The sequence below is a fragment of the Cladosporium halotolerans genome, assembly GCF_011745625.1.
Source record: "Cladosporium halotolerans strain TM138-S3 chromosome Unknown Sca15, whole genome shotgun sequence".
Taxonomy (NCBI): domain Eukaryota; kingdom Fungi; phylum Ascomycota; class Dothideomycetes; order Cladosporiales; family Cladosporiaceae; genus Cladosporium; species Cladosporium halotolerans.
Window position 1 is genome coordinate 289,986 of NW_027191466.1, and position 14,893 is coordinate 304,878.

General features: G+C 53.6%; 7 protein-coding genes across 7 annotated transcripts; 3 read left to right on the forward strand and 4 right to left on the reverse strand.

Annotated features, from left to right (window-relative positions):
• Positions 1 to 222: 222 nt before the first annotated feature.
• Positions 223 to 1,415, forward strand: WHR41_05475 (uncharacterized protein; the record flags this gene model as incomplete). The annotated part of the gene is made up of 2 exons (XM_069374080.1): positions 223 to 1,082; positions 1,132 to 1,415. Exons 1-2 carry the CDS (start codon positions 248 to 250, stop codon positions 1,413 to 1,415), a joined length of 1,119 nt encoding a protein of 372 aa, XP_069229414.1. The 5' UTR covers positions 223 to 247.
• On the reverse strand, positions 1,400 to 3,300 carry WHR41_05476 (uncharacterized protein). The gene is made up of 4 exons (XM_069374081.1): positions 3,053 to 3,300; positions 2,781 to 3,002; positions 2,677 to 2,728; positions 1,400 to 2,618 (listed from the first exon to the last, which is right to left on the reverse strand). The coding sequence occupies exons 1-4, from the start codon at positions 3,195 to 3,197 to the stop codon at positions 1,544 to 1,546; spliced, it is 1,494 nt and encodes a 497-aa protein (XP_069229415.1). The 5' UTR covers positions 3,198 to 3,300; the 3' UTR covers positions 1,400 to 1,543.
• Positions 3,301 to 3,765: 465 nt separating this feature from the next.
• On the forward strand, positions 3,766 to 5,809 carry WHR41_05477 (uncharacterized protein; the record flags this gene model as incomplete). Its single annotated transcript, XM_069374082.1, has 2 exons — positions 3,766 to 4,722; positions 4,777 to 5,809. The coding sequence occupies 2 exons, from the start codon at positions 3,766 to 3,768 to the stop codon at positions 5,740 to 5,742; spliced, it is 1,923 nt and encodes a 640-aa protein (XP_069229416.1). The 3' UTR covers positions 5,743 to 5,809.
• On the reverse strand, positions 5,489 to 8,131 carry WHR41_05478 (uncharacterized protein). Its single transcript, XM_069374083.1, has 5 exons — positions 7,801 to 8,131; positions 7,120 to 7,745; positions 6,307 to 7,063; positions 6,026 to 6,251; positions 5,489 to 5,971 (listed from the first exon to the last, which is right to left on the reverse strand). The coding sequence occupies exons 1-5, from the start codon at positions 7,973 to 7,975 to the stop codon at positions 5,851 to 5,853; spliced, it is 1,905 nt and encodes a 634-aa protein (XP_069229407.1). The 5' UTR covers positions 7,976 to 8,131; the 3' UTR covers positions 5,489 to 5,850.
• Positions 8,132 to 8,582: 451 nt separating this feature from the next.
• Positions 8,583 to 9,892, forward strand: WHR41_05479 (uncharacterized protein). Its single transcript, XM_069374084.1, has 3 exons — positions 8,583 to 9,162; positions 9,214 to 9,530; positions 9,589 to 9,892. Exons 1-3 carry the CDS (start codon positions 8,605 to 8,607, stop codon positions 9,764 to 9,766), a joined length of 1,053 nt encoding a protein of 350 aa, XP_069229408.1. The 5' UTR covers positions 8,583 to 8,604; the 3' UTR covers positions 9,767 to 9,892.
• WHR41_05480 (uncharacterized protein) lies at positions 9,825 to 11,487 on the reverse strand. The gene is made up of 2 exons (XM_069374085.1): positions 10,870 to 11,487; positions 9,825 to 10,813 (listed from the first exon to the last, which is right to left on the reverse strand). Exons 1-2 carry the CDS (start codon positions 11,362 to 11,364, stop codon positions 10,109 to 10,111), a joined length of 1,200 nt encoding a protein of 399 aa, XP_069229357.1. The 5' UTR covers positions 11,365 to 11,487; the 3' UTR covers positions 9,825 to 10,108.
• A 192-nt stretch (positions 11,488 to 11,679) lies between these two features.
• WHR41_05481 (uncharacterized protein) lies at positions 11,680 to 14,620 on the reverse strand. The gene is made up of 6 exons (XM_069374086.1): positions 13,707 to 14,620; positions 13,129 to 13,623; positions 12,842 to 13,069; positions 12,605 to 12,752; positions 12,427 to 12,550; positions 11,680 to 12,370 (listed from the first exon to the last, which is right to left on the reverse strand). Exons 1-6 carry the CDS (start codon positions 13,808 to 13,810, stop codon positions 11,814 to 11,816), a joined length of 1,656 nt encoding a protein of 551 aa, XP_069229356.1. The 5' UTR covers positions 13,811 to 14,620; the 3' UTR covers positions 11,680 to 11,813.
• Between the last annotated feature and the right edge of the window lie 273 nt (positions 14,621 to 14,893).

Here is a 14,893-nt window from a genome sequence, read left to right on the forward strand (position 1 = left end):
ATTTTCGCAGTCCTTGTTCATTCCGTTTGACTTTTGGACGCAGCACTGTTTGGTCGCTTTTCCTCCCCTCTTCTCCGCACGCTGATCATCAACCTTGTGTGACCAACCTTCGGTAATCGCGTTTTATCCTTGGACGCTCTGCCGAATTATTTACGTCACTTCGGAGGCCTGACAGATCCGCAGTATAAATCTACAACCGATCAATGACTTGCTTCGCATTGACTAACAATACTCACTTTTCCGACAGATGAGCATGGCTTTCTTCGGCCTCAAGGCTGCCGTCTGCGCAGCAGTCCTCTTCTATTGTGTCGGCGCACAGCAAGATCCTCGCGTGAACACCGCCATTGTCACCGAGACGCCAGTCAACGCCGTCAGCACAACTCCCGACGGCCGGACGTTCCTGCTGTATGCTCGCGTCGATGGATCAACTGGCCCAACAGTGGTCGAGTACCAGAATGGCTCGGTCACGCCTTACCCGAACCTCGAATGGAACTCCTACAATGCATCAAAGGACCCCTCGACCCACTTCGTACGCATCAACAGCCAGCGCATCGGTCCCGACGGCAAACTCTGGATCGTCGACGTCGGAAGCCCTTCTTTCGGCGAGCCGGTGATTCTGCCTCAAGGCCCTAAACTTGTGGTCATTGACCTCGACACGAACGAAGTCTCGAAAGTCTACCCAATGGGCAATGTCACCCTCGCAAACAGCTTACTGGACGACGTCCGCTTCAACCCAGCTGCAGGCAAAGCGTACCTCACCGATGCCGGCGTGCCGGCATTGATCGTGCTCGACATCGCTTCTGGTACGGCTAGACGGTTCCTGGAAGACGACATCTCGACGCGCGGCAACATGCCTGTCTCCGGCGAGGGCAAGCTCATGCGTGGTCCCGATGGAGACTTTCAGTACATCTACGCCGATCAACTGGAAGTATCACCGGATGCGAAATGGTTCTACTACCAACCTGCCTCGGGCGGCATGTACCGGATCGAGACGAAATACCTGGATCAAGCTTTCTACAACTCTTCCATGGCGAGCGTACTGTCGCAGTACACGGAGCCGTACGCTTTGACTCCGTCGACAGGTAACGTTCCCAAAAGCTGGACAATCACAAGTACTGACATCCATCCCAGGCGGCACCGCTATCGATGCAGAAGGTAATATCTACGTAAGCGACACTGACCGCCAGAACATCCTCAAGGTCTTCCCAAACGGCACGATGACCGTTTTCATCCGCGACGAACGACTGCTCTGGGTCGACGCCATGTGGGTCGACACACAGCAGCGGCTCTGGATGCCGGCGGCGCAGTTGAACCGTGGCACTCCGTTTAACAATGGCTCGAGTTTTGTGCAGAAGCCTCTGTACATTTACACTGTCGATATTGGTTCTGGGCCGCCGGCTATTGATCATGCTTGATGGAATGTCGACTCGATCTATATGTAGAAAGAAACTTTGTGCAACGTCTATGCAAAGAGATAATGAAATTACAAAGAGACTTGCCGCATACTCTTCGTTAACCAAATCGTAAAACACGTCTCGGGAGACTACCTTCGTTGTTCCGCATCGTCCTCTCCTTCTTCCAGACTGACATCGCTCGCCCGGCGGCTGTCAATCACAACTTCCGCAGGCGGCACAGTTTCATGCTGATGCAGCTTCATGTTTACGAATAGCGCGTACAGTCCGAAGTCATAAGCCAGCCGCAACGCACCAGCGACCAGGAACGCAATCCAGAATCGGTCGCCAGCCGCCAGAACGCCGGTAATAGACGGACCAACCATAGCAGCCAGCGTCCGCAGCGTGCTCGTGATGCCCATCACGGCCGTGCGTTCCTCCGGCCTGACGACTGCGGCAATGAACGCGGCACGCGGCGCCTGATCCATATTGTTCAGCCCGGCACGAACAAAGAGTAGAATAACGGACATCCAGAAGTGCGACGGCAAACCGAACAGAAACACGGCTGCGGAGGACGGCACGTGGGTGAAGACCATAGTGTTGATCAGACCAATTCTGCGAGCCAGTGGGCCAGCGAAGACACCTCCGACGGCTGCCAGGAGGTAGCTGACGGCCGTCACGTCGCCGAGCGTTGCTTTGGAGGGCTTGAACTCTCGTTCCAGCCACAAATTGCACAAGGCGAAGGGGACCATGCCGTCAGCCACGCTGTCTGCCATGAGCAGGAGCCAGAGCTTGTACATGATGTGGCGGGTGGGTCGCGAGATGTTCGACAGCCAGCTGCCGGCCCATGCCAACCATGAATTGCTTCCAGAACTCAATGGCTCGCTGGCTTTCCGTGGTGGTTGCGTTGATGAAGGCTGTTCATCCATTTCGACATCGTCGTTTTCGTTCTGTGGCACTTGCTCGTATTTGTCGGACGTTTCGCTAGCTTCACAGGCGCTAGTCATAAGTGAGACCAGTGCCGCATTCACCAATCCCATAACTGCGTAACCGATGAAAATCGAGTGGTAGGCATTGGCTAAAGTCCAGCCTTTCTCGTCGCGCAGGAAGTCGACGATTCGCCCTGCGGCTTCGCTACCGACGGACAAGCCCCATGTTGAGATCGTCACGTACCATGCTAGGACATCCGAGCGACTTGTCGGTGTCGTGAGCTGAGAAATTATGGACCTAGGGATGTTATTAGCCGCGTATGGGTGGAACGATTAGTGGTGGAATATTTTAGTACTCTTCAATGGCTCGGAATGGACCAAAATCTCCGCCAGTCGTGCTGACAACGCCTATGAAGTGTCAGAATGGTTGAATCCCCAAAATGTCTTCTTGGATACTCACCGACAATGGCCGCGATAAGCAAGATCCAGAAATTCTCAAAGTACGCAAAAACAAGACCGCTGACGATCATCAGGGCCGAGCCTGCGAAGAGGATCTTCCGCCGCCCAACTCGGTCAGCGATCATCGTTAAAAGAATCCCCAGAAAAACATCACCGAGTAGTGTGAGTGTCATGAACAGGCCGATCCGAAAATCCGAAAACTTCAGCTCAGCAAAGAACAAAGCTATGTTGGAATCAGCACAAGCTCAAGACCATTCGAAGCTACACAGATACCTAGCATCACCTGTGTCATGCCAAAAGACACCATCCTCATTGTCCTCGCAGTGATAATGAGATAGGCATTGCGGCCAGTGGCCTGGATCGACACAAGGCCGAACTCATTGTAAAACCAGCGAAGCGAACCAGCAATTGACGCCATGCAGCAGTTTGTTCAGAAGATGAATCTCACACTGCAAGCAGCGCAACCTTGTAAGCGGTCAAGTATAAACTGAAGTTACTGAATTATGCCCGGGTTCGCTCAGCTCTCTTTCGGAGTCATCAGATTGGCTGGTCATTCGGATGTACGAGGCCGACTTCGCTCGCTCAACGGGGCAGGTGCCGTGCCGCCCTTTTCGGGCTTTCTTTGCTCCGAAACATCTTACCAACCACCTACTTGACTTCATGATCTGATTTCTGAAGTGTTAAATCCATCAACCCTTGATCGGATTTCAGTCACAGGATCTAATCGAAAACATTCTTGTGATGCATCGCAAGATCTTCGGTTGCACTGCATAGGTCTGACGTGGTCGGCAGCGTTGCAAGATGATTTGCTCTCTAAGCGAGGGCTTTCGTCGACCACGCACAGTCCAGCTGCAACCTGTATCGCAAGGATTATCCGACTGCATGTACGTGCGGCTGAGTGTGAAAGGTAAGAGAGCTGAAGATATTTGAAGCTGGTCAAAGATACTGCAAAAACAAAGGCATGAAAAATCCAGCATTTGACAAGCATGAGTTTCGAGGGCAACGTCGCAGTCGTCGCTCTTATTGTTTCGTTGATAGCACTGCTCATAGCACTCACACAGGCTTCGGTTCAGCTCTTCAGCACGGCAGTAGGTTATAGCAAGTGTGCTGAGTCTATCATCGGGCCTTGGTCTTCGAAACGACATCGCAGATGGCTCTGGTCCGAATTCCGGTTTGAAACACAGTTCGTGACACCGCACATTGTTCTGTTCACTCCACTGGAGTTAGTGGCTGCTGGAGACAATGCATGCTTGTTGTCTTTGCAGCGCGGAGATCGCAAGGACTTCCCTGAAGTGGAATTATCGCTACACCCAAACAGCGATACCACCCGCGTGAGAAGGACAGATTCGTCAGGCCGCAAGCTCAGCAACTTGCAGAGTCAGGCCGACTTGGAAACGCGGATGATATTTACGCATGTTCGCATTGCCAACAGGCAGCAAGTATGGAGTGGGTCCATGGTGACCTGGCTCACGTTGCTGCGCGAGGCGCACAGCGTGTACGTTAAGTACTGGCCTGACGAACATTGCTTCGAGCACGAGTTTTCGGATAAGATCTTCCACCGTAATCGGCCAGATCGACCTTCTCGGATCACAAGCGGATCAATGGCGCTCAAGTCTTCCATCAGGAAAGCCCGGCCCGCAGTCGGTCACCAGAACGAACAGAGATCCGATGTGGGTGTCATCTATCGAACCTGGAGTTGGGACCTGATGCCAGACATGGTCCGACCATTGGCCACTTCCACCGTTGGTGACATCGTAGTGCTTGCGCTCCGGCTGGGTATGGAGTGGACAGAACTTGATCTCGGTCAAGGCAAAATGCAAGCCTCTGGCAACGGCTGCAGTCTGACATCGACCGAGGTTCGGGGCCTGGGGATTCTCGCCAGCTTCAGTGCTGCAGGAGGACAAGGAGCCTCGCCGTATCTTGTTCCCAGCCGTGCTGTCGATGTCAGTGTTGTCCTTCTCACCCTCGTTCTTAAGCATTCTCTAACATCGATATAGAAACTCATGTGCGGTGTTCTTCCCGGATGTCCGTACCTGGTCCATCGAGACTACAACCTCATCGGACGAGATCGCGAGCTACTCAAAGACGAGATCCTGGGAGCGCTGGAGATCAGCGACGACATCCGGTCAAGCATAATGAAGCGCGACCGTCGTCTGACGCACAACGATATCCTGACATTGCCGTGCACTTTCCTCCCGCAGAAAGACTCGTCAGCCGCAAACCATTACTGCTGGTACTGGCGTGAAGCAAGCCCGTTCTCAGTCTTTCACTGGTGGGAGGGCCGATATGCTCTTCTGCGCAGTCTACGGAAGCGTGTGTCGCACCTTGCGGAAAGTGAGAGCAAGGTACTCCGAGATGCTCTGGTTCGCTTCGAGGCTTTGTCTTCCGGCGAATATGAAGAAGACTTCTTCTCCCGATGGCAGGATTCAAATCTGTCTAACAGCGGGGATAAACCAGTGAAATCCAGAGCTTACCTGATAGGCATTCGCGACATTTTCGACTGGACGACCGAGTACTTAGAATCAATGAGATTTGGCAGTTGGGAGATCAACGGCATGACACCCTACACTCGACTCGTTGCAGCACACTTGTCTATGATCCACGACGCGATCGAGGTCGTCAACGAGATGCTGAGAAAACAGAAAGATGCGAAGGCGGACGTCGGCCAAGAAGCACTGAAGAGGAAGTACGACCTCGACGGCGTTCACTCGTACTTTTTCGGACAGAACATGTACGAGTACGGTATCGCGTACGCGGAACACGTTGATCATCCAGACTTCGGCGTCGTGAAATATTTCCGGGACCGAGACAACAGCCTACCGGAGGCTACTATTGTAGATGCCTGGTGGGTCTTGATGTTGCGCGGCGTCGCTTGGGATATGGGTACCGTTGGACGCGCAGGACCCGGCCAGGCAGTACCGTCTTATCTTTTCAATAACCAGACGCCTGTGTGGATCACCTGAGATTTGGGTAGTAAGATAGCGTGTCTCTCCGATAAAGAGTCGCCAATCTTGATTAACTTTTATTACAGCCGTGTCACCTTTTTTCGAACCATCCGCATCCTACATCATCTAGTCCGAACGCTCCGGCCAAGCATCGACCAGTCCTTCGTAGACGGTGACATTGCCGAAGCTGATTTCCTCAGATCCCTCGACAATGAAACCAAGCTTGTTTGAGGCGCTGTACCAGGACCTGTTGAGATATTAGCAAACCGACTTGCGGAACAAGTATTGCAACATGACTTACCAAACCCAGGTGCTCATGACGAAGCGGTCGTTGGCCCAAACCTCGACCACGGCATTGTCGACGATGATGGTCAGTTCGAGAGTCTCGACCTTGGAGCTGCCGGAGGGCTCACGAATGTCGAAAAGCCTGAGCTTGCCAGCTTCGACAGTCGTGAAAATGCCGGGCGTCAGAGCGGCGGCGGCACTGGAGTTGGCGCGGTCGATGATCATACTCTCGTTGTTGAATTCTACGGTGCATTGTTAGCAAGTTGTTCCCGCGTAATTGTTGGAGCTTATACGCACGATAGTAGATGCTCGTCGACTCCTGCTCGGACTCAAGGATCCTGAAGCCAGCCTTGACATCACTGTCGTTGCCACGAGCGGACTTGGGGAAATCGATGCTAGCCTTCATGACGTAGAACTTGGACTTGGGAGCGATGTCCAGGTCCGCGTTTGAGCTGAGATTGCGTGCAGGCTGGTGGTATGTCTCCTGCGCGTCGTCGGTGATAGCGCTGTAAAGCTCACGCACGATGCACTGGCGGAGGGTAGTGAGTTCGACGGTGCCGGTGCTGTTGTCGTGGCCAGTGACGAGCCAAGAAGCCTTCTCGTGAACAAGGCTGTTGTCGACGACGTTCGGGATGGTTCCCTTGCTCAGCTCACGGGCGGTCAGAAGCGAGCCATCCCAGCCCTGTTGCGCCTTGGGGAAGTTGCTCTGGCCATAGTTGTCGTTGGTGAGCCAAACGTAGGACAGGTAACGGTCAACGGTAGTTCCGCTCTTCTTGGATGCTTGCGAAGAAGCAGGTACCAGCTTGCCAGCAGCGGCGTACGCCTCACTTCCCCAATCCAGGACACCAGCCATCGTAGGCTCAAACTGGATGGTGCCGTTCTCAGACAGGGATACATTGCCGTTGATCCAGAGCATGTCGTGGTCCGGCGACTTCTGAAGAGGGACGGGGAAATCTCCTCCCTCAGTACCAATGGTAGTGAAGAAGTCGCTGGACTTGCCCTCGTTGCCATAGCCGGTCTCGGACAGGGTGAAAACGTTCGCAACTTCGAAATTCTGTTGATCTTGATGTCAGCTCACGTTGTTGTTGTTGTAAAGCCAGAAGTACTCACGAATCCCCAACGACCGGCCCAGGTACCATCGCCCCAGGTCGTGTTCGAAGGCTCCGTCCACCACTCGCCCAGGTACTCCCAATCCCTGAACTCAGGATCCACTTGGCGGTACAGGAATTGCGAGCATCGCGAGTCGTGCACGCCACCGGAGATGACATTGTACCAGGTACCATTGTTGCTGCCAAGCACTTCGTCGAAGTACTGGTTCTGAAAGACGAAGGGATCGCGGAAGGCGGTCACATTGAGCTGGTTAGAGCCTTGGGGCGCACCAGGGATGACGGGACCTTGATTGACCTTGGTGAAGTTACGTCCGCCGTCGGATGTCACCGCAAGAGATGCAGTCTCTGCGCCCTTGGTGTAAGGGATGGTCCAGTGGATCGGCAGATACGAGACGGAGGTGTATAGCAGGGTTGCTGAGCCATTGATGCCGTCAGGAATCACCGAACCGTCGAACACGGCAAGTGGGTCGTTCTTTCCGCCGGGCTCAATGAAGAGCGGGACATCGGGGTTGACGTCGCGGTAAGTCACAAGATCGTTGGTAATACCAGCAGCTGCACCAGAAGAGTTGTCCGAGCTGTACAGATATCCAACGTGGAACGTTCCGGTTTTGGGGTCGGTGTAGTGCACTTGAGATTGGGATCAGCTACTACGTTACCCGCCCCCGGCTGCGATGTAACTCACTGCATGGATCACCAATGTGCTCGGAGGGAGGCAAAACGTGAGCTTTCGGCCTCCATGTCTCAAAAATGCTGTTGTTTGCAAGAATAGAGAGATTAGGCGGTGCAGAGTTGTAATCAAGTCCGCCGTCCTGACGCTTAGCGTGCAGGCTCAAAAGGCCGGATACGAGGCTTGCCATGGTGATGTTTTATCGAGTGGGAGTCGTGTGAAATCGTAGCCATTGTAGGAAAACCGCCTGCTATTATATGTTATGTCCATGTCTTCATCGATGCCATTGGGACTGGCCCGAAAGTCTTCCCGGAGGCCCTGGAGAACGGCGTCATCGCGGGCGTACTGACTTCGGCGTTTGAGGTACACTACGGTCGCTGTCGGCACGCTATGGAAGACGATCGTCGTCGCAATTGCAGTATGTAGCTTGGAGAAGATGGGAGATGTGGGCCGTACGGCTTGAATTGCCCGGGGAAGTGGAGAAGAAACTTTTCGGCCTCTTTGCGGCGTCATTGAGCCAAGGACCGACGATGTCAACTCTTTCTTCTCACCAGCGTGTCGAAACAATGCTTTTAAATTGCGCGACAGTGACATCGGGATCGCAGACTAGGGCCGGTCTGAGTCGCTTAAACGGCATGTGGACGACAAAAATGAACCGTCGCCCTCCGCATTGCCGTGTGAGGGGAAGCATGTGTAATCGACCTCGGGCATTGACAGAGCTCCAGTGCTCCCAATGAGCGGGGTGCTGCGCAGGTATATAGAACATTCTTCACCATCCTTCGTGCGTTCCATGCAGCTCCACAAACTCTAGGACCAAGTATGGCCGACGGCAAGGAACGCACGGTCTTCCAAAAGGCTCAGGACCGCATATCCTCAATCGCTAGCTCGCTCACGGGAACATCCACCCACCACTTTCCAGAATTTGACCAGCTCCCAAAGGTGGAAGGCCAACCGCAAGGGTGCCTGTGGGGCTTTTTCGACAAGAACGGCGTTCGTGATGAAGTAGGCACGCTCAACTTGCTAAGCCCCGATGTCGTCCGCCGCGCCGCGAGCGAGATCCGAACGGGCGAACACGTGCAGCTCGACTGGTGCTTGGAGAACGTCGAGTTCCCAGGCTTTGGTAGGAAGAAATTTGAGCAGAAGGTGGTTGATCTGGCGTCACTAGGGTTCGCGGCGTTGGACGATGAAGTCTACATCAACACGCAGTCGGGTTCGCAATGGGATAGTCTGAAACACTTCGCTCACCAGAAGTCGCGGATGTACTACAACGGCCTCTCGCATGAGGAAGCTGCCCAGACTACCAAGAATGGTATCCACAACTGGTGCGAAAGAGGAGGCATAGTCGGGCGAGGCGTGTTGGTCGATTGGCTTAGCTGGGTATAGCTATCTTGCAGCTTGTCTTGCCTTCGAATATACTGACGAAGACAGTACGAGAAAAAGCACGGCGACCCGCCATCCGCTGTCTCCCGCCATGAGATACCCGTATCCGAGATCGATGAATGCCTCAAGTGGCAAGGCACTGCTACTCGACCAGGTGACATTCTCATGATTCGATCGGGCTACGTCCGCTGGCACAACTACGCTCCGCCGGAAGAGCGCCGCAACGGCACGGAGAAATCCAGCAAAGCGATCGGGCTGCAGAACAACGAGACGACAGTCCGCTGGTTGTACGGCCATCACTTTGCTGCCTTGGCGGGTGACACTGTCGCCTTTGAGGCTTGGCCGCCGCCAATGGAGACAGGATGGTACGCACCTCGTGGCTTTAGCAATAGGTTTCTAGAGAACTGACCAGTATCGTCACAGGTGCCTGCATGAATGGCTCTTGACGGAATGGGGTACTCCGATCGGCGAGATGTGGGATCTTGAGACTTTGAGCAAGGTCTGCGAGAAGGAAGGAAGGTGGACATTCTTCCTAACCAGCGCGCCCTTACATGTCAAGGGTGGCGTTGGCAGCCCGCCAGGCGCCATAGCGATCTTCTGAGCGCATACTCGAAATCGGTGGCGGAACAACAAGCATGCTTTCCGCGCATGTCCGTAGCTTAGTTGAACGAGTAATTCAGTTCTGTAATTAATCTAAATAGTAATCCAATAAGTCGTGACTCTCGGAGTTCATAGCCAGCGCAGCCAGCCTTCTAAAGAAATGGAAGATTCGCCGCTACTTCGTTAAATCGACGTAATCAACCTCATGATACCAACCCTAGTGGTGACGGCCAGTGCCTCTTGAACGAATGGCCACCCACGTCAGGTGACGGACGCCAAACGCTCGCTCCCATGCCAAACAATCAATTCAAAATAACCCCAATGCGGAGTATCTACACACCCTTCAGCCCCTCCTTCTGCTCCTAGTAGCACGCTGAGAAGTAGTTGAGCCGGTCACCTCAACTCCTTTGTGTCCGTCATTATACAGAGCACGTTGGACGGTGGGCTCGTTCGAGTATCCATCGGCCGCCGGCGCCTGCTCCGGGTGGGTTTCCATGATCGCCTCCGCCTTCTCTCTTGCTGCGCGCACGCTGCCCTGCTTCTTGATGGGCTTCTTCTCTTGTGGGTGGTAGTGGACCTCTTTGCCCAAGCCCTTGGTGCCGTAAGGCGGAGGGAAGCGGGTGCGGATCGTCTGAATCATCTTAGAAAACCAGAAGACGTTGAGGAGGTTCAGAGTGATGTTGGAGGCAAGATATGCGGCACCGAGCCAAAGCGGCAGGTAGCGCAGCTCCATAAAGGCCGTGGTCTGGCCAACGGGGTGTGAGAGGTCACCGTGGTGCGGAAACTCGGCGGCAAGATCCATGAACTTCTTCGGCACAGTGTATCCCTCGTTGATTGCGCGGTAGACGTCTTTGAAGACCAGGTAGCTGCTGTAGTTGCCCCAGAGGATGCGGCAGCAGAAGAAAGTGGTGGTGAGGAAAGCGCCGTTGACAGCCTGGTAGATGGAACCGGTGAGGTCAAGCTTGTCGCAGAACCAGTGAATGTTGAGGAACGGGCTCGAAAGCTCGTAAAGAAGGAACACGGGGCAATAGTAGTAGACGAACGGACGCTGCCACTCAGTGATTAGCATGTCAAACTGAAGACTAGATCAAGGAGAGAACTCACGAATCCGAAGGAGAAGACTGTCACAGCTGAGACAGCATGCGCGAGCATTCCCACACCGAAGACCTTGACATACCGCGCGCACATGTACAAGTCCCAAAGGAAGTATCCCAGTGCAAAGCTTTGCAGCAGTCCGGTCATGCCATCGTAGCCCCAAATTCTCTTCTCCCAGTTGTTGGGATCGCGCCAAGTCTTGCGCTCCTCATCGAAGAAGATCACGTACAAGCTGAGAGTGTTGATGAGGCAACTCTGCACGAACGAGACGACGTGCACATCCCAGCTGATCCTGGTGCGGCGGTTGAGCTTCTGGTAAGTCTGCGGGCAGAAACGGTTGGAGATGAGCGGCGAGACGACGTTGGCGATGAAGGTGTAGAGGCCAAGAGCGAAGAGAACCTCGTGGGCGTGCAGAGGAAGGGTGGGCAGAGCGCACAAGTCGGCGATGTACTGGAAGGCAGATCGCACGGCGACGGGCGCCTGAATTGGGTTGGGATCGAGCATGGCGCAGGTCTACCTGACGGCGACGGTAGGCAAAGGAGAGGAGGCGGGATGGTATGAGCTGGGGCGAGGTGGCACTTATGATCCCATGGCAGCCAGCGGGCGGTATCACGAGTCGTGGGCAGCGTGAGAAAGTCACGATGGAGAATTGCGCGCCTCGAGTTGTGTTGTTGGACGCATGCCTCAGCCTCGGCCCGCTACGGCCGACCGTCTTCAGGGTCTTTGGTTGTCCCTCCCTCGGATTGGCTTTCAGCCAGCCCCCATGAACCGCGGTGGCTTGCCCCATGCATCCTCCTTTTACACAAACGGACGGCAACACGTTGCTAACTACTTTTCCATACAGCTGTGGTGTTATGAACACTGCGAAGCTCTTGCTATGCTGTGATCTACGTAACGGACCTCGCTTGATACAGATCCACACCATGCAGACACCAATACAGGAAGTCTAGTGGTTAAAGAGAGCTCATCAGCCAATCCATATCGAGGAAATCATCAAGAAGCGGTAACTCCGCCACGCCTATTTCTCCAACTGAGTCCGGTGTCATTGTGAAGGTGGCTCTTTGACTGTCCGTCTGCTGGATTCTCACTGCCCACGTTGAGCGCATCACCTGCAGATGGCCCGTTATTCGTCTCAGAGAATCTTCTCCATAGGCATCACTTTCTCTGGAAGCTTCTTGGAATCTGTCGATTGTCTTGTCGATGATCGCAAGGATATCGATTTGTCGGCGCACCTCTCCAGTATCCCAACCGGGACATTCCATGGTTGAGAGGTGGTACAGAAGACCGAGGCAAAGGCGTAGCTGTGTGAAAATAGCAAAAGGGATGCCAATCACGTCACTCGTCTTGATCTCGAAGAAGTTGTCAAACACCGTCTGGATCAAATCAAGGCAAGCGGTCAAGTTCGTGAGCTGCATTGGGTTCTGGTTGCAGTCCACCGTCAATGATTTCCATGACACTGCCATGCATCGAATCTGGAGTTTTGCGGCGTGGTGCCAACCACGCAAAGTCACTATGAACTAATCAGCCTGCAGCTCTATGAAAGTGACAGCACAACATTCGCCCTACCGTTGTCTTGCATGTTGGCGGACAGATCATTTCTGAGCTTGTCCAACTCTACTTGCATGGATTGCATGTAAATCATCGGCAGCGACTCATTCTCTTGTGTTGCTTCAAACGTGGTGTGATAATGCTGAAATCACACATTGTCAGTCTGATGAAGCTTCAGTCTGCACGCTACACTCACCAGAGACAGATTCGCCTTCTCGACAATGCGGCTGATCTTCACTTGTTGCACGAGAACAGCGTCGAGCGGAGACTCTGGGTTCCGTTCCAGAGCGCGAAGGCAATCCTCCATGTGAGCTGTCCAGCGCAGGGCGTCGGACCTCACCAGCCTGTGTACGTTAGCTAAGGACCTTGTGAGTGAGGGTTGAGACCTGACTGTGTGGCAACTTCAAACGATCCATCTAGTCCTACCACTCACCCTGATGATATTACAAACCAAGCTAAAACGGCTCTTCGCTCCTCCATTGTTCGCTCGATACTCAAGTCCGCTTTCGGATTCAGTAAGTGGAAGCAGCGCATATGAGGCGGATCATTTTGCATCGAGTGGTTGAGCCCAAGATCGGTTATCATAGATAACGCTAGTCGGCTATAGATGGAAGCAGCAGTTTTGATTGTGTCGATCGATGGCCTGGGTGTGCAGGAAAGCCTATGGCGAAGTAGCTAAGTCAGATCTACAACAAGCCACATGATGTCAATCGGACTTACCATCCAAGGAATGTGAGCAAGCCGAGAAGCAGGTCGATAGACGGCTCAGGCTTGACGATGAGCTTCTGGGCCAACGTTTCACGCATGATCTCGAAAAGCTGTAGCTGCCGGGCTACATGTCTCGTCGATATCGCGCACATGCAAAGCATCAAGAAAGGTCTGTGCGCCAACAGTTGTATTGCGGTGGTGTCGGGTGGGATGAATATGTAGGGCAAGAACTTGAGCATGTGAGCATCAAAGTCGGCAAGGCTGGCTTCTGTCTCCTCCAGAGTAACTCCAGGATAGTCGATGCCCGACGATGCTACGGCTTCAGGTGCAGGTGTCTTGATCGCATTCGTGGTTGAAAGCATGGAAACAAGATCATCCAGTTTTCGCTCGAGACGAGATGTGTCTGACGCAGCAGGCGATTTTGCGACTCGTCCAGATCGAACATTATCAGACTTCAGCTTGCGTTTACTGGTGGAGGATAGGCACGTCTTTCTGAGACGATAGCAGCTGAGCTGGTGTTAGCGATCAACGCCTTCTTATACGCTTGATCATCATCCGCCTTATGCAATCAAGTAATATCATGGGCGTACCGCTCGCATGCTTCGCCCTGTTCGCCCACGACGCACTTGCACTTGGCTCGAACGCATTCCTGACAGGCTAGTCCGTAAGCTGCAGGTGTCCCCGTTGTCTCCATGATTTCGGATACGCCGGCTTGAGCCTCAAGAGGCGTCTTCAACGCAGCCTTCTCCGCTGTTGAATCCCGGGCTGCCAAAAGCTGGTCGGTCACGATGTGTAGCCTGCAGAAGGCCTTGACGGTTGCGCGCGATGATGCTGACGGGATTTGGTATGAGAAAGATCATTCATGAGCACTGTCTTTTTCTTATTTCAGAGTATAGAAGGCCGTGGGCTGCTTCAACGAGCATCACAGCTGAGGTTCAACGAGCGGACATGGATCGGATTTAAGCTCGAAATCCGTCTCGCCTAAATAGGTACCTTGCAGGATCAAGTGATTCCAATCAAAAAACATGCGTTTCGGTGTATAAGTACCTGAATGTAGCATCATCTGATATGCGAGCCGGTCTCAGTCGTACCCATCTGTGTTCGTTTCGTTCGGATCTTATTCGCTCTATTACCAGTAGGTTCATCGACCACGCACATCTGAAGGCTCGCGGCGCGTTGCCTGTGACTCTCTCGGAAGAGGTGTCATTTCCGACTGGCATGAAGATGATAAGACCACTGCTCGACCACATATCTTGAAAATCTCGGTGAAAGTGAAGGTCGCATCCGTCATGGTCGGTCATGTTCTGTCGGCGCGAACGACCCAAGTGTTGACCCCGCTGCTGGGTTTGATGAGGTGGGTGGTGCGACAGACTTTTGAATGCGTGGGGTGAAAATGTGCCCTGTTTCAACAGCTGGAATAGAATCGGTACCCCATCGCATGCGTGATTCACACGTTCTACTGTGAGAATCGGCAAATGGAAGTATTGTATCGCAAAGCCAATCGAATCCACACTATCATCTTGTGCATAAAGGGTGGAGTGGAATAAAGTTCATCGCGCGAGCGGCCGCACGTGCCCACGCGATGCGATCCGCGTTCGTAAGGGGCATCTCGAACGTGCCCGCAACGGTGCCCTCCTGATCGATGTCTTAGGCTGGGGAAGACAAGACTCTCTGCGCGGCCGGTGCTGCTTGTCTCTGCTATTCAAGCTATTACTTTCTCTTTTCCTATGCTGCACTAACCATTCGTTCTTTACCGCCAGTTACGACCACGACGCTC

Bases quoted from the DNA above. Each gene is read 5' to 3' on its own strand.
- WHR41_05476 (XM_069374081.1), bottom strand. From the start codon at position 3,197: ATGGCGTCAATTGCTGGTTCGCTTCGCTGGTTTTACAATGAGTTCGGC. The intron at 3,003-3,052 runs GTATCTGTGTAG...ATTCCAACATAG, and splicing joins CATGACACAGGTGATGCTAG to CTTTGTTCTTTGCTGAGCTG. The intron at 2,729-2,780 runs GTGAGTATCCAA...GACACTTCATAG, and splicing joins GCTTATCGCGGCCATTGTCG to GCGTTGTCAGCACGACTGGC.
- WHR41_05478 (XM_069374083.1), bottom strand. From the start codon at position 7,975: ATGGCAAGCCTCGTATCCGGCCTTTTGAGCCTGCACGCTAAGCGTCAG. The intron at 7,746-7,800 runs GTGAGTTACATC...CCCAATCTCAAG, and splicing joins GCACATTGGTGATCCATGCA to TGCACTACACCGACCCCAAA. The intron at 5,972-6,025 runs GTAAGTCATGTT...ATATCTCAACAG, and splicing joins GTCATGAGCACCTGGGTTTG to GTCCTGGTACAGCGCCTCAA.
- WHR41_05479 (XM_069374084.1), top strand. From the start codon at position 8,605: ATGGCCGACGGCAAGGAACGCACGGTCTTCCAAAAGGCTCAGGACCGC. The intron at 9,163-9,213 runs GTATAGCTATCT...TGACGAAGACAG, and splicing joins TGGTCGATTGGCTTAGCTGG to TACGAGAAAAAGCACGGCGA. The intron at 9,531-9,588 runs GTACGCACCTCG...GTATCGTCACAG, and splicing joins CCGCCAATGGAGACAGGATG to GTGCCTGCATGAATGGCTCT.
- WHR41_05480 (XM_069374085.1), bottom strand. From the start codon at position 11,364: ATGCTCGATCCCAACCCAATTCAGGCGCCCGTCGCCGTGCGATCTGCC. The intron at 10,814-10,869 runs GTGAGTTCTCTC...ACTGAGTGGCAG, and splicing joins CAGTCTTCTCCTTCGGATTC to CGTCCGTTCGTCTACTACTA.
- WHR41_05481 (XM_069374086.1), bottom strand. From the start codon at position 13,810: ATGGAGACAACGGGGACACCTGCAGCTTACGGACTAGCCTGTCAGGAA. The intron at 13,070-13,128 runs GTAAGTCCGATT...ACTTCGCCATAG, and splicing joins TTGCTCACATTCCTTGGATG to GCTTTCCTGCACACCCAGGC. The intron at 12,551-12,604 runs GTGAGTGTAGCG...GTGTGATTTCAG, and splicing joins AGAAGGCGAATCTGTCTCTG to CATTATCACACCACGTTTGA.